General features: G+C 43.7%; 1 protein-coding gene across 1 annotated transcript in view; it reads right to left on the bottom strand.

Annotated features, from left to right (window-relative positions):
• Positions 1-968: 968 nt before the first annotated feature.
• enpp1 (ectonucleotide pyrophosphatase/phosphodiesterase 1) overlaps positions 969-17,635 on the bottom strand; it is a 61,485-nt gene continuing 44,818 nt past the window's right edge. Inside the window, exons 17-25 of the mRNA XM_080790525.1 lie at positions 17,220-17,307; positions 15,303-15,484; positions 13,997-14,033; positions 13,365-13,525; positions 10,438-10,573; positions 10,241-10,315; positions 7,385-7,517; positions 6,980-7,124; positions 969-5,463 (exon numbers count right to left, since the gene is read on the bottom strand). Of these exons, the coding sequence (XP_080646651.1) occupies positions 5,311-5,463; positions 6,980-7,124; positions 7,385-7,517; positions 10,241-10,315; positions 10,438-10,573; positions 13,365-13,525; positions 13,997-14,033; positions 15,303-15,484; positions 17,220-17,307 (1,110 nt within the window). The 3' untranslated portion in view covers positions 969-5,310. The remainder of the gene's footprint in view (positions 5,464-6,979; positions 7,125-7,384; positions 7,518-10,240; positions 10,316-10,437; positions 10,574-13,364; positions 13,526-13,996; positions 14,034-15,302; positions 15,485-17,219; positions 17,308-17,635) is intronic.

Below are 17,635 nucleotides of genomic sequence, written 5' to 3'. Positions count from 1 at the left end.
CATGTTCCTTCCTGCCACACACCCAAATGTGGGTGTGAGGAGGTGCTTGCAGCTCCGCTGTATGATGGTGACTGTTGGTGAAATAGGTTTATAAGAAATAAGTCACAACTGGCATTTCTAGAACTGTAAAAACATCGATGCACCAGGTTTACTTGACTTGGGAAGGCCTATTTTGTTCCCCTAGTGGCAGACTAGTTTCTTCAGTTTACACACCTGCTCCTTAATTGGAACCAATCACCTGCAATATAGTCACGCCCTGATGAAGGCTGCTGCTGTGTAGGCCTATGCCATAGAATACATAATAGCATTTTATTATTTTTAAGTTCCTTGAATCTTTCTTTAAACAATCAATTAACCCTATGTATTCAGTGACCAGGGTCTCTACTTGGTCCTTTTTCCGTACATAAAATCTAAATCTTCGCCATAAATAGCCGACCTACTGTACAAGCTACAAGTTGAAGATAGCTGACCTACAACTCCTTCACAATGCAATGTAAGCTTGTGACTAAGCACTGAATATTGGCCAACACGCATCGTGTGTCACATATGGTGACTTCTGAGGGCCGACTTATGTCGCAGTTTCCGCCTCTAGCCTCTAAGTCTAAGGCATGTCTAGAGATTCTGGGGTTCACAGACCATTTTCAAAGAACAACTTCAACATTAACTGGCTGTAAGTCACAGCGCTCACAAGTATGCAGCCTTTATCCACATTTCGGGAAATATATCATATTTGACCTTAACACAGTTGTAGGAGTGTAAACTCACACGCACACCCACACACACTGGAAGAAGATGTGTACAATGCACACCCACTGGAAGAAGATGTGTACAATGTCACAAACCGTTTACTCGAAACACTGGGAAATAAGCAGTCATGTGTGGGGGTTTCAGTTTCACTACATTTGCATGCCATTATAACTCACACACACACACACACACACACACACACACACACACACACACACACACAGTGTCAAAACTTTATTTTACTTAATTACAGGTATTTACACCAAGACCAGATCAATAAAAAATATAAAACACTAAATTTATGACATTGGTGCACTATAAACAAAATACAAAAAACAATCAAGAAATACATACCCTGCAGAAAATGTGCCATCTCAAATGGGAACTTTTTTTACTTTTTCCATTGGCTAAAACATATGATTTTGGGACCTACTGTAGTTTCAACTAAGTCTATAGATTATTAACATCCATAAATGTACTGCATGGCAAGATTATTATAACATCTGTTTCTACAGTAAGTGTATTGGCAAGGGTCACGCTCATAAAATGACAAACATCTATAGAATGTCTTGAGGTTTCCTCTATTACTTATATAAATAGATTAAATTTTTTACACAAAGAAAAGGTTTGTCTGAGATGTTTGCGTTTCCTACTGTATATTCCCACAATTTTCTCACCTGAAGCGGAGCTTTGGCTTATGCAGTGCCATTCAACAGAAGCAAGTCTTTGGTATGGCGCTCTGGGAGCGTGCTAACTGAGTTAAATAATCATCAATGGCATTGCATAAGTTGCATTTAATTGCTCTTTTCCACTTAAAATAAAACAATTATAAACCATTGGTACTAAAAACCTTTCATTTCAAGGACCTTCATTACTCTGAGAGTGTAACAAATGGAACTAAATGGATCTGTAAGGTTCCATTTGTTACAGACCAGTAAGGATCCATTTGGAACCCCCTCAAGGAACCCTGAATGAATTAAGCCAACCGTGTCATGAAACCTTTTTCACAGGTTCTGGGTTTGTTTCCATGTTGCAGAACAACTGGAACTCGAACAAGAGCAACACCGACATTATTCTTTTAACTCACTTGAGCCCAAACATTAAAAAAATAAAAATGAAAAAATAAAAACATTACAGTACTTCACGGAAGGTTCTGGGCTGGGTTACCCTTTATCCTATTAAAATTGACAAATGGGAGGACCGACCGGCCGGCCAGCCAGCGGACTACGGCCACATCACTATGACTCAGAGATAACCATAAACAGATACCTCCATATAATGGGCATAAAAGGGACACGGGTAAACATACAGAGGTACATAGTCATATGGGCACAAAAGGGACACAGACAGGTACAACAGGCACTCTGACAAGGCTTCCGACACCATTTTGTCGTGTAGCCAGACCTAATTCTACAATCTCCAAATGCTATATAGAGTCTGGAACTACACCTCAGCAAGGAGGCTGGCATTTTCATTCACGAAAAAAATAAAGAATATCAATTTCTGCTAAGAAGCAAGCTGTATATCTCAGCTGTCTGGAAGAAACCACCTTACTCCAAAATGTTAATTTTTCAGGAAATTAAAAATATATTGACCTGACCTGTTTCGTCGTTGCTGGCTGTGGTTTTATAGGCTTGTTTCTTGTTGTTCTGGCAACACAGCAAGAGGAAGTTATGCACACACAAAGACTTATGGGGCATAGGAAACAAGTCAATATATTTTCAGGAAATTAAGAAAAGAAAGCAATACTGCCTCATCAAAGTTGGTATTGTTAATAACATGAGAGAGGGAGAGGTGGTGGAGTTAGTTGGTTTAGCAGACAGTTTGAGGGTCCAATGCCCAATGGTGTTAAGACAGAGGTTTTTGTTTTTTGTCTTTTTAATACCTTTCATTGGTTCAATATTTCTTTAATCAAATACACAGGCGTAAAGGGTGTTCAATAGCATTGATTCATGAAAACAAAATCAAATACCTCAAAAATGGAGTTGGGTGGTTTCTCCCCGACGGCAACGAATTATGCTTAGATAATTTAGATTTATATTAGGATAAATTTGTGCGACTGGAACAACGGAACGGACGTGGGCAGGAGGCTCCACTTCCCGCTTTATCGCTTGCTCATGCTCAGAGCTTCCGTGCTCCAGACTTGCAGGAGGCAACAGTCTGGCCACGCGAGACCGCCAACACTATGACCAGCGGTGTGACGTAGGTGGGAGGGGCCGTGTAGCGCCCGAACCTCTCACAGAAGAAAAGAGCCATTAGACGATTGTTAACTTACATTCAACTGTACATTGAAGAACATTGCAGAGAATCATGCAACCGCTTTTTCATTATTAGAACATTGGTTACAGCAGAACCGGGTCAACCCGTTGTACTGTCCTACAGAACCAAAGTGCAGTAACTACATTTTTGGATTTATTTATTAATCTCAAGTCCACTTAGGCCTTCATGATTTTAGAGGATAAACAATTACCTCACGAAGAGACACATACAATTAGTGCAATATCACTTATACACTGAATCTGATGACCCGTTTGGCCGCCAAATTTAAGGTTGATTCTTTGCGTAGTCACTGTACATAAATTAATAATCACAAGATGTCTAGCACTCACTTCAAAATCTTCTGGTTTTGTGCTGCTGCTGGCGTAGTGATACTGGACACAACAAATTGTTCCATGTGACAGAGGGGTCACAATTGAACGAAAGTTGCACTACAGTATATGGTTGAAATACACCACAAATTAGTTTTGTGGATTAATTCTTTTTTCATGCGAGGGCCCCAGACCCCCACCAAATGACCGGAAATTAAACGTAGCTTGCAGAGTAAGTTCAGTCAGGTATACTAGAGCGGCTTCATGCTGTGCTCAAGGCCGCATACATATACTCGAGGGGTTAATATGCTGCATTACTACATGTGGGTGTATTCAGTTTCAGTGTATTCAGGTCTTTGCAAGACCCACATGTCGTATTATGCTGATGTGACAGTCAGCTGAGCAATTGGGCGGGGTATTTAAGCTCTCCTAGACTGCATGCTCTTCCTGCCTTCCTTCTGCATATGGTTCCTGGTTGCTATGTGATGTTTGCTCCCACCGCCACCCCAGCACCACCGGTGGGCTCTGTTATTTCTGTTCCCCATGGGGGGTTGTTATTGTATATTTATCTCCCTGCTCTTAATGTTTAATGATGGTGTCTAATTGTGCTGAGCAGGGAGAAAAATGTAGCAGAGCCGATCGCCAAGATAAAATATTATATACACACACTTATTCTCATTCTATAATAAATATTGGTTAAATGTATTTGTGAGTTATCTGACTGAACTACATAATATTCACCAAAACCAGACCAGAACTCCCACTACGGGACTCGGACAATCAATAAATTCCTTTGCAACCACTATATTAGTGGCAAAAATCTGATCTAACCCTTTAATGAATCCCTCATAATGGTCAGATTCATTAACGGTTCCCTTAACGATTCCTAGTATAGGCTACGCCAGTTTGAAATGGACTTCAACCAAATGGGTCCATTTGTACACAGTCAGAGTTTTTTTTTTTTTTTTAATATATTTTTTATCCCACGATTTTGTAACCCATTTTTCACCCCTGTGTCAATCATCTACTGTGATCCTAGGCTCTACACACCCTCCGCCAACCTGGGGAGAGCAACGGACTTAACTCATGCTTCCTTCATGCTTGAGTGTCCAAGTTGCTCCTTTACACCTGACAGGGGGGAGTTTCCCTGGTTGGACGTAGCATGTGAAAGGAACACGTTATTCCAACCAGTTCCTTTCCCCTCCATCAGGCGCCCCGGCTGGCCAGGGGGAGGCAGTTTATAGACCAGGATTACTGCATGTTTTTGTGAGGGTACCTACCCTAGGGGACACGGGGAGAACATGCAAACTCCACACAGAAAGGCCCTTTCGCCGACCCCGCCTTCGGGTATGGGCACTGATGACGCGGAGGAGGAAACACGCCGCCAGCACCCACAGTGCCCCGAGCGGGAATCGAACCCAGGACCTTCTAGCTGTGAGGCGACAGCACTACCAACTGTGCCACCGTGCCCCACCGTCAGAGTTATGATGAAGTTGTAATTAAAACGTTTGAGAACCTAATTGTAAAGCAGATGTAAAGTCCACATATCAACTCAGACAGTGTGATAAAACCGCTTCCGGAAACGGTTCCAAGAGTGATGGAACCGATTCCGTTTCTTCAATGTTGGTTCTGATCTGTGCTGCTACTCGTGCCTTGTTGTAATAAATCAGAAGATTTTGAAGTGAGTGCTGGTCATCTTGTGATTTTTTTTAATCGTACTTGATTTGAACCGGTAAAAAAAAACATTGTTTTGATGAGTGCTCACGTCTACTTTGCAGTTACTGTACTTTGCCTTCCGTAGGACAGGGTAGCACACACAAACGTGTGTAAGAAGCCTTTTTTACAAGACGACGCTCTCCATGGCAATAGAGTCACTGTGCGTCTACAGCGGACAAAGGTCCTTTGGAACCGGCCAATATGGCTTCTTCTTTCAGAACCGACGACAGCTCGGCGTGTGTCTAAAAGTTCTGTGAGGTCAAACGGTGTACATGGACGTCTTGAGCTGCAGCGTCTCCTCCACAGACAGCCTGTCGTGGTAGAAGCTGAGCCCCGTCAGCAGCTCGATGTCTCTGGGCCGCGCCACGTGCAGCTGAGCCCAGTCCTCCACCCATGCCATGTCAGACCCATTCTGCAGGCGCAGGGGTGCAAAGGTTAATCCAACTAATCAATATAAATAATCGATGATAAAAATAAAAATAACATTTTGCGTCCTTACGTTTGTCATCAATGTTTGTGTTTACACTGGCCTAATGTTCACACACACTCAAAAATAGCCATAGGAAACGGTAGCGCTACGTGCGCTATAGTGAGACAGGACGTTAAATCTTGATTTTCATTAAATAACTCTGAGTGTGTGTGCGATACGGAGAGAGACAGACGCATACACAGTGTACAAGGTCCAAAAGTTTGCTCTGCACTGTTGATTCCGGTTATTCAAGTGAAATGTGTTGGTTTTATATACTATTTAACAGCAACAATGCGCTAATATAGTTACCAATATGTACGACACAGGGATTTACCCAAGGAATAAAGGTTATATATTATCATCTGATCATCTATCGATACAGTCGACAGACAGACAGTGTCAGTGAGTGAGCACAGCTGTCCTGTGCTCTCATTGGCTGTAATATGGCCTTCTCGGTGTGCGGTCGCAACACAGTTCATACTGTATGATGTCCATTGGCAAGAGAGCCAAATATCAGAGGTGCACACTCAGATCCGACACACCAAAGGTCCGAAGGGTGGGGACATGCGATGGTCCGACATGCGCTGCTCCCGTGCTTGCGGTTATGGTTAGGTTAGGTATTGAGGTTTTGGATCAATAGTATGTCGGAACTAAAGCCTGTATCCAAATATCAAACCTGCTAGGTACTCAGAAGCGGTCGGGAAGGCGTTGGCGAGCTCCATTAATCGGCGCTATATCTTCTCGCAGGGCCTTTCACACACAGCAAGCAAAAGCTCTGCGATCAAAGCCCGATCTGGCGTCAGATCGGGGGTTTTGTCGGCGAGCGCCAAAAATGGTCACTGACAGCATAATCGGAGCAAATATTGTGCAGTGTGTACGAGCCATTAGACTCATAGCACAGCTCAGTGTGTGAATGCATGGTGTGTCAGTGCAGTGGTTCAGTGGTGTTCTACTCACAGCACAGCTCTGTGTGTGAATGCATGGTGTGTCAGTGCAGTGGTTCAGTGGTGTTCTACTCACAGCACAGCTGTGTGTGAATGCATGGTGTGTCAGTGCAGTGGTTCAGTGGTGTTCTACTCACAGCACAGCTCTGTGTGTGAATGCATGGTGTGTCAGTGCAGTGGTTCAGTGGTGTTCTACTCACAGCACAGCTCTGTGTGTGAATGCATGGTGTGTCAGTGCAGTGGTTCAGTGGTGTTCTACTCACAGCACAGCTCTGTGTGTGAATGCATGGTGTGTCAGTGCAGTGGTTCAGTGGTGTTCTACTCACAGCACAGCTGTGTGTGAATGCATGGTGTGTCAGTGCAGTGGTTCAGTGGTGTTCTACTCACAGCACAGCTCTGTGTGTGAATGCATGGTGTGTCAGTGCAGTGGTTCAGTGGTGTTCTACTCACAGCACAGCTCTGTGTGTGTGAATGCATGGTGTGACAGTGCAGTGGTTCAGTGGTGTTCTACTCACAGCACAGCTCTCAGTGTGGTCTGCTCTGTGGGGCAGGATGTAGGACTGAACCTGTAGGGGACCCTCACAGTCCATAGGGCTGAAGCTAGAGTTCGCACAGCTGGACAGCATTACGAAGAAATGGGTGGGGATTGGAGCCTCGTTCCTGCAGCAAGAAACACACCGAGTCAGAAACCTTGTATCTTCATATTTTTATTTTATCTTATCATTTTTTTCCCATAAATTAATGAGCTATTTTATACGTTGTGAAATGCCAGTGTCGTGCTAAAGTAGGACTGCATCTGACACGGTGTGATGCAACATATTTTTGAGTTTGTAAAGAGACTGTAAAGAGATCCCGATTGGATGACTAGACTAGACACTAAACATCACATGTGCTTACTGTGATGCTGTTTGTCTACTTACGGTCTGTTTACTTTGGGGGCATCAACCTTTCCATCATAATCTGCATCGAATATGGGCCCACTCATCACGTTGACTCCATTCAGCTGCTGGGACAATTTCGGGATCAGAACGTCATGGAAATGAGTCCAAGTGTCTGTAGTTTGGCAAGAAAACACAATATAACATAATAAATAATAGAATTCACATAGTTAGTTATTTAAATCTTGTTAGGGCCGATTCATACTCTTATTTTAGAGCTGAATAAACGTCGGTTTGGTGCTGTAGAGCCTACAATGTGATGTCATTTGAGGATCGGGGGGGGCGGGTACAGTCCTAAAGTCGACTCTTCGGTGCTACTGAAAATGTCTGACGAGCCGAAATCATTTCGGCACTACAGCGCCGAAACAGCGGTAAAATAGGAGTATGAATCGGCCCTAAGTCTCATCAAATATGAACAAAATATAACATGTTGACAGTTTAAAGGTGATATTTCCAACACTGAACATCAAATTTCATCAAATTTATTTAGCCTGTGAGACGGTGTTATGCCACCAGAGGGCAGCATTTGCACAGCAATAAATGTTCTGCTACATTTGCATCCACCTTACAGTGTCATGAGAGCACACTTTTCTTTTTTTACCCAGATGACACCAGAGGAAATCACATCGATATTATGGGAAATAAAAGAAAAAATAAAAAAATAAAAGAAAAATAAGCTTCAAATATCAAAATCTGCAAGATATATTAAATAAAATAAATAAATAAGAGATACGAAGGAGATACAAGGTTTCTAACCAACAGCAACAGTATAAGTCAGTGGTTCTCAACCAGTGGTCCTTGAGGGGGTTCCAGGTGGTCCCCAGCTAAATGATGGAGAGTTGACCCTTATAGATTTTTAACTCTGGAAAATGTGTCAAATTAAACCAAATTAATTTACAAGTCTACACAATTAGAGAATGTACAAGAATTATTATTTTGATCAACATTTGCCTGTTATCTCTCCTAATGGTACCACATCAATACAGCATGTATACTGTACATATTCTTTAGTTTTGGGTCTGCAAGGCTAAATCTCATCAAATGGTGGTCCGTGGCTCAAATGCAGAATAAATAATGGGCCTCGATATGAAAACCACTACTAGTATAAGTGATGAAAGAAACCAGATTTTGGTAGCAGTGGCATGTTACACCTCATTGTCCACGGAGAGCACGTGTCACAGGATTAACACTCTCACCACACGCATGCTTTCACATGTGACATCATTGGATTTTTGGCAACACACTCAATTTCAGAAATACCCTTTTGTTGATAGACTGTGGGCTGGCTCCTCTCACCGACATTATGTAACTCTGGGATTTTAAACGGAGGATTATACTCCAAGTGACAGGTGGCTCAGATCCATTCCAAATTGTGGGAATTTGCGAGAAGAAGCGTAAAGCAAGTGTTTTCGGTCAAGTGCAATTACACTGAAAGAAAGACTGAATTGAAATGCTCAAAAGTGGGGAAACGGCAGCAAACATCTCTACTGCCTGTTGAGCCTGTTGAGTTGTTTATTACTATTAGAACACTGCTGGTTCTCAACTTCGAGTGCGGGGACCACCCAGGGGATCGTAATTGGCCGGAGATATAAAAATCATTATATAAATTAGCCATACATTTCGGCCATTTGAAAATAGCTGATCTACAAGCTCACAATGCATCGCGATGCGAAGCTTGTAGATCTGCTATTTTCAAAATATGTTTAAACATTTGAAAACTTGAAATGGGACATTCTGCACAATGAGTACTTTCTACTTTTGGTACTTTAAGTACATTTGGATACCAATACCTTTGTACTTTCACTCTCAAGTGAACTTTGAATACCGGACTTCTTTTACAGAGTAGTTCTACATTGCAGTATTGATACTTTTACTTAAGTAAAACACGTGAGTACTTTTTCCACCACTGCCAATTACACTGATCACAAGTTGCATCTAGATAAGAGTTTGTCGTCTGTTAAATGCCTAAATTATGAAAATCTCTCACGTTGGCAAGACATTATTCCACAGCTTGGGAAATGGTACTGTTCATTCCACTAAACACTGGCCTGTATTGTTCAGAGAAAGGTTAGGTCCCTTGAAGTACCGTCCCATGTTAGCAATGTGGTTACATCCTGCACTCCAATTATACATATTTCAGTCAGTCAGGGTAAGTGAAGCCCATTTTGGGTTGGGTTTTGGATGCAGCATAATGTTCCGTATGGAGAATATGGCCCACCAGTAAGGCTGCTGGCAATTGTCATACCTTTTTCTGGAAAACAATTCCCCCCCCGACACAGTTTAGCAAAATACAAGACGACATGATGTCTAGTCATGACATAACCCAGAATCTTCAGTTCAAAGGTTCTGTGAATCACAGCGCTCATTCAGTTCAGTTCAGTTCATACACCCTACGGAAAGTGCAAATTAGAATTGCACACAGAATTCACTGTGAAAAGCTCTTTGCACCAAGTTAGGTACGTAGCAGCCACTGGGAAAAATAAATAAGAAAGAAAAATGCTGCTGGTATATATAATAACTTCTACCAAGACTATATGCACATGTACATTTTATTTTTACACATTTACATATATTTATTTATTTTATTCTACTGTTATTGTCTATCCTGCTGCATTGCCTGAAGGAAGCCAAACCAAAATAGGTTTTACTGTTAGTATGTACCTCTCCTGTACACAAGATGACACAATAAAGTACAACCTTGAACCTTCAAAATAATCCACACAGAGCGACTTTTATCATGGTGGAAACTTGTAATGCAATACCAAACTCGCACAGTAAAATGCCAGCCTCAAACCATTAACTCCTGTGTCCCTTTGTAAACATGCGGGAACAGCTCACCTTTGAACGCAGAGAACATGGGTGCCATGTTGCTTGTGACGAGTGAATCTGTTTCTGATCCGTTGCCACTTAAATCTACAAAAAGAAACAAGTCCATAAACAGATTGAAAGAGACAGCACTGCCTGAATACTGTTATACATTATTTACACGTGTGTAACACACACACACACACACACGCACGCACACACCCACTCACTGGGGGGATGCAGGAGACCATAGGACAGATCGGGGTCGTCTCTGTATCTCTGGCACATCTGGCTGGCGTGCGCTGGGACGCGCACGTCCGCACGCACGCACACCTCCAGGCTCGCGCTCAGCGGCTGGACGTCGCTCTGAGGGAGAGAGAGGGAGAGAGAGAGAGAGAGAGAGAGAGGGGGAGAGAGAGAGAGAGAGAGAGAGAGAGAGAGAGAGAGAGAGAGGCACACAAAGAGGTCCTGTCAGTGCACTGGACGGGACGGGACGGATGGGGACAGGCTTGGGTTGTGTAACATCACTTGGCGTGGACGCGGCTCTGGCTGTGTATTGGGGTCAGGGAGGACACAGTACTATTTTGGACTGCGGTTCTCTGAATAGAATAATGTTGTTTTGTGTTCAAGGCAGCCTCCAGTCATAGAATAAAGTGATACAGCATCAAGAATAAATAAACAACAGTTTATTTGTCTCCAACTCATACAGCAGCAACAGGCAACAGGCCACGGGCAAGAACTGCATGGCTTGCCAGCGACGACATCTGGCCCGGAAAATCTGATATAAATAGTAATGTGTGACAGTCTTACTAGTGCATGCAGTATAAGCTACAGACTATCTATGGACATTAGTGCAAGTGAATTCTACAGATTGAATACAGTTTTTGTTTTTTTGTCCTCGTGGCTCTAACAGCCACAGGGGAAAAGCTCTTCCTCTATAAAACTATGCAATGTACACATCGAAAAGCAACACAGCAGACATATTGTGTTGCATGTCTTCTGTTATTTGCCAGCAGCGATTACTTTACAAAAGGTCTCAGTTACTCAGAAATAGTGTTGGTTTCATGAGCTGGTCACATAGCTCTCATTGACTCCAGTGCATTCTGCCGAACTTCCGGGTGCAGTTTGGCTCCCATGGGTCGGGAATTGCGCGATAGCGAAAATGACGTTGGTGACTTTACCTCCATTTCATTTCATATACCTTGATCCTCAGGGCTGGACGAGGTGTGAGACACCAGTCCACCTGTCCAGATCAGCACCAACACTCTGTTTGTCCTTCATAACATCAGCCAGTGTGTGTTATAAACACTGGAACTAATCCACTAATGTTTTTGGCTGATACATTTGAATGTGCCAAGAATGACTATTGGAAACTTTGATGGTGTGTTGGACGCAATAAGGCCCGTTACGTCAGGGTTCATCATGTGTGACTGAATGAAAGCATAGAGCTTTTAACAAGTGCAGACTTGTGTTTGTAATTAAAAAAAAGCTACAGGGCAATGGTTCTGACCCCATTTAATTTCAATGAAACACACTTTTGATACCAGAGATGCTTTTGATACCAGAGATTCTTTATCTCCGGGACCCCGTTGAGATGTGGTCTGCAGGGAGGATGTCCCCCATTCAGCGACTGTAGGAGACACGTCCCCCATTCAGCGACTCTAGGAGACACGTCCCCCATTCAGCCACTGTAGGAGAGACGTCCCCCATTCAGCGACTCTAGGAGACACGTCCCCCATTCAGCCACTGTAGGAGAGACGTCCCCCATTCAGCCACTGTAGGAGAGACGTCCCCCATTCAGCGACTCTAGGAGACACGTCCCCCATTCAGCCACTGTAGGAGAGACGTCCCCCATTCAGCCACTGTAGGAGAGACGTCCCCCATTCAGCGACTCTAGGAGACATGTCCCCCATTCAGCCACTGTAGGAGACACGTCCCCCATTCAGCCACTGTAGGAGAGACGTCCCCCATTCAGCGACTCTAGGAGACACGTCCCCCATTCAGCCACTGTAGGAGAGACGTCCCCCATTCAGCCACTGTAGGAGACGTCCCCCATTCAGCCACTGTAGGAGACACGTCCCCCATTCAGCCACTGTAGGAGAGACGTCCCCCATTCAGCCACTGTAGGAGACGTCCCCCATTCAGCCACTGTAGGAGACACGTCCCCCATTCAGCCACTGTAGGAGACACGTCCCCCATTCAGCCACTGTAGGAGACACGTCCCCCATTCAGCCACTGTAGGAGAGACGTCCCCCATTCAGCCACTGTAGGAGACACGTCCCCCAATCAGCTGTAGGGGACACGTCCCTGAACACCACCAGTACAACATTATCAAGTAAACTATTTTAAAAAGTATAAAAATGTATATTCAAAATATTAGTGGAGGTACTTCTGCGGCCTACTGGCAGCGTGCACAATAAATCTGTTGCTGATCGGTGCTGTGAGATTAGCTCCAGACACACAGACAGACCCTCTTCTAGACAGCTCGCCTCTGTCAAGCCGCACACCTTCAAGAAATGGATCATTCCCAGCGTTATACAACTATTCAGCTTACAGGACATCAAAAACATGTGACAATCACAGGCCTGCAGTGATATTAAATATAGCTGTTAAACATGCCTCCATTGGGTTGTCAGCACGATGGCTGATTAACGCCGAAGCTGGACCTCATAATAAATAAGCATGCCAAGAAGTCATTAAGAGGCTTGGCACAGCAGTCAGAAGGATGAGCGACTGCTGCAGGACAAGACACGGACACAGACAGACGGGTACAACGGGTACTCTGCCCCAGCGCTATAACTCAGAGACATGTTGGTCGGATAGGTGGAGCAACATACTGTAGCGTAGATGTGAAAGAGAACTAGTGTGTGCTTCCTGGAGCGAGCCCGCAACAAGTGCTGCAATGCGTTTGTACAAACAATAGCCTTGCACTGTACTTCTCCTCAAGTAAATGTTAGAACGCAGGACTTTTACGTGTAGCAGAGCATTTCTACAGTACATTGTGGAATTGCTGCATGTACTTAAGCAACACATCTCAGTCCCATCTTCCAGCACTGAAGCCAAACCCAGGGAACAAACCACACAGCTGACATGCAGCCATGCAGGAGGAGACTATGTTTAGAAACTTTTGAAGATAAAAGAGCCTGGTTGAGCTCACCAGAGGGTGGACAGTGTATGCCACCCACAGCGCCATGAGCAGGTCCTTGCTGTAGCCGTTGAGGTAGTCGGACTGGTGGAGCAGGCAGTGGTCACTGTTCTCCTTCAGAACCTTAGGCGTTCCGTATGGAAGGTGGAGGCGACGGAGCTCCGCTTTAGAACCTATAGTGGGAAAGCACGGCTCCATTTGTTAAACAATATCAGACACTTCATACTTCCCAAAAGGAAATGTGTGTATTTAATCCAGTGTGACCAGAAGCAGAGATAAAAGATATATAGGAAATATATATTTCCTAATAATGATGACTGAACAAGGCTGGATGCACTTCCCCATTGAGGCAATTCCTTCACTGACCACCAGTGGTCCATGGACCACCAGTTGAAAACCCCTGCATTAGATGACAGAGACCTCCATTTGATAACATACGTTATCTCTGCTGGGACCCCAGAGAACTGGACATGCATGTGTCCATTTGGTTCCATTTGTGCACACTCAGGAACCAAATGGACCCTTACTACAGGATCTGTAACTATCAATCATACATTTTAGCTGGGGACTCCCTGGAACCTTTTCTCTGGAAAAGTTCTCCGACGTTTATGTCCATGACATGATGCAGTATGGCGTGTACTCACTAGAATTCGTTTGGAGTTGTCCGTTCATCGTTCTCTCCTGAAAAGAAAGGGATTTGTTTCGTTAGTGAACTTTATAATGCACATAATCATTAAGTACACTATAGCGCATGTTGCTCTGTCCTGGTGCTCAATAAGAAATTAACTATTACTATTATCCAATCCATGCACTAATATGTTTCACTATGTCACTATGTCATTCAGTCGATGCATCTAAACCATACATGGGCAACTGGCAGCCTGGGGCCACACCTTCACTTAATGTGGCCCGCAGGTTTCAAAAACAATTCAGGATGCCAATTCAAATATAACAAAAAAGCCAGTCTACAAGCGAAAAACACCAGATCAGCTACTTTTGCTACTTTTGTGTGACATAATAGAATAACGAATTAGGGCATTCATTTACGAAAATAGTTGAAATACGGAGATAAGAGGTTTCTGCCCGATAGTATATGCAATGTGGATTGAGTGTGGAAATACTGTATAGTGGGCCTCTCCATCATCAAAGTTCTACACCCCTGATCTAAACCAGAGGTGGACAACAAGGTGTATTTGATCCACCTGTAGATCAAATCACTCGCATAACTGTAGTCCCGCGCGTTTCCAGAAGGTGGGGGAACTGTTTGCTCTTATACAGTTCATTTCAACTTACAGTAGATTCATTTGAATGGCTCGGCAGCAGATTTGAACTGGAAACTTCATGCGTTTCTGGCTCAAATATGCTGCCAAGACAATCAAAAGCTAAAGGGATTCAGGGAAATGTACAGGAACAGGAAATGGGTACGTCAACCTTCTGGAAACCCGGGAATTATGCGTAGCTTGAAATATTGACAAAATACTAATTCGTTTTTGGAAGAAAAACATAATAATAAAACGTTTTAGTTTTTTCAATTTCCAGGCAGAGAAGCCTCGTATAAGTCAGTAAGCCTTGCCGAGCCATGAGGCTCATAAGGCCGGAACCGATCTCCTGTTTCTGTAGCATGAGGCAACGCTAGTATGTCGCAGGGACTTACCCCAATTCAACCCTTGATGGTGTGTACCGAGCAGGGAGGCACTGGGTCCCATGTTTCCGAGTCTTTAGTGTGACCCGGCCGGGGATCGAACCCCGACCTCCCAGTCTCAGCACGGACACCGAGTTGAAGACCTCGTGTGCATCTCCATATTTCAACGTACATGTTTTTTCGTGAATTAATGCCGTACATATACTACATATATGTGTTGCACAAGGTAGCAAAAATAGCAGATCTACGGAGAGCTTGACTTGAGATGCTATAAGGAACGAGCTTGGCTGAAGCTGGCTCAGACGTACGTCTGCCTCGGTGACGGAGCTACAGGTGCAGCCCAGGTCGTCAGCGGGCAGGGCGGCGGCGGCGCAGGGCGTGTCGAGGGACAGCGGGGCTGGGTGGACCGGACGGTGGGCCGGACGCTTCAGCAGGTGGTTCAGACTGCCATGGGTCCCATTGTTTGGAGCAGGAGCAATGTGGAGGAGATCTGAGAGGAGACAGAGAGACAGAGAGTGAGAGAATTATTTTGTACTGTACAGATAACAGGACAACACTATTTGTCCAGGCCTATCCGCCGCCACTTCTAGGGAACCCCATAAGGGGAGAATTGTCAACATTTTGAGGAAATACAGTACGAGCTCTAATATCACATTGCATTGTTGAGATTGTAGAGACGGTATTGTTTGTCATCAGACAGACAGACAGACAGACAAGGGTGAAAGCATAAATAACTAGAAATGCACAAATGCCAACTTGTGTATGTATTGTACTACTGTATTTTCACATAAGTAATATATCTGAGTACTTCTTCCATCACTGCAACAGCAGTACAGTACATGCAACACATTTAGAACTAGAGCTCTTCCTCTGGCAATGTTCAAATGACTAGTTCCAAATGCTTTCATGGATTTTGTGGTCCGTGTTGAACTACTTCTTATAGCACCATTAAATGCTTGTTTTGTTTCCTTTGTTGCTATAATGTCTAAAGGATTTTCTGTCATGTACCAGTATATTTTTGTCGATGTCTGGTGTCCAAAACCGTTTTCAGAAATGGTGAAAATAGCTGATCTAACTAATTTACTAGCCTGTAGAGCAGCTTTTTTTCCACTACTTTTCCTTGGCACTCTTGTATGATTAGAGGTATAGGGCCTTAACTCTTTTTTTTGCCTGCTAGGTGGGCATCATCTCCTTCTGGCCAATCACATAAGCGTAGCTAAGCTGTGCCAGCTATAGGCTCCCATTGTACAAGCCTCAGTTTCCTTTCTGGATTAGCAGGGAGGAGGGTGGTGTTGTTGTGATGATTCATCATGAGCATTAGCGCACACCCTTTACCTCTCGCCAGAAACCGTTATGTCGGGAGCGATGCGAGACAAAGTCACGACTGACATCCGAACATCGGATGCGCGACGGTTCACCATGGACAGCACTCAAAGCTTTAGAGATATGGGGCTTCAAAAATCCTGCTTTAACCCATTCTGACCTGAGATCAGATTCATACGAGGTTTCCACTGGACACACACTGGTCTGATTAACCCATTCTGACCTGAGATCAGATTCTAAAAAATGTCAGTCGTTCTTCGATTTTTCAAAAATAGCAGACCTACAAGCTCGTAGCGCGCCACTCGGTGGCGCGCTACGAGCTTGTAGATCTGCTATTTTTCAATAGCTAAAGCATAACATGATGCCGACACCAAAATGGGTTCCCGGTCAGAATGGGTTAATGGAGTCTAAATGGAGCTGGATGTGAAGAACACATAGCTGGTGGGGACGGAGGCGTTGCATAGCAAACGGTAAGGTGACGGTCCCCGCTGTAATATATGGAGTACAACTACAAACATGTACGTGGTTGGCTGATGCCATACCCTAGCCTAGGTGTACGATTATTCGGAAATGTTGAAAAATGGAGATACAAGGTTTCTGCCTGAAAGTGACAATATGAGATGTAACAAATACAACCATGAGTCCTGATGAATCTAGAATTGTCTAAATTCAAGGATCTTCCTTTTTGATTCATACAATGAATCAATAAAACATTCACTCTGATGTGACAATAACTATGTTGGCCTGATGGATGGATGGATGGATGGATGGAGAGATGGCTTTATGAAGAACATCTAACATACTGATCTACTGTGATACATCTAATGATCTAATAAATGCTGTATACGGTCCTTATTTGACCTGCAGTCAGGCTCCAGTACAGTAAAAATTAAAGGGCTTACCGCACATGAGGTTGTAAACTTCAATATTCTCAAAAGGGGCAACAACAGTCCTGTGTTTAAGTCCAGGGCCATAGCCAATGAAAATAGTCTGGAAAAAGTAGATAAACACAGTTAAATTCATACATTTAGTGCATATGGAGACATACTAAACGAGAGACACATATAATAGCCTATTAGCTTAATAGACCACAGATAACCAGACTCTCTCTCGGTCTTAACAATCGGATTCGGTACCATAAAAAGGATGTTTAAATATTTAAAAATGTTTACTTTTAAAGTGGACTTAATATGTGAATGCTCTGCAAAAAACAAGCATAAATAGCATGCTCTACAAGCTCATAATGCAATAAGATGTGTTGTGAACTATTTGACGTAAAATGAACTACATGGTTTAAGTAGTAGGTTAAAGTGTGACC

The sequence above is a fragment of the Protomyctophum bolini genome (assembly GCF_963924005.1).
Source record: "Protomyctophum bolini genome assembly, chromosome: 19".
In the NCBI taxonomy this organism is placed as follows: domain Eukaryota; kingdom Metazoa; phylum Chordata; class Actinopteri; order Myctophiformes; family Myctophidae; genus Protomyctophum; species Protomyctophum bolini.
This window is presented reverse-complemented; position numbering and strand designations above follow the sequence as displayed.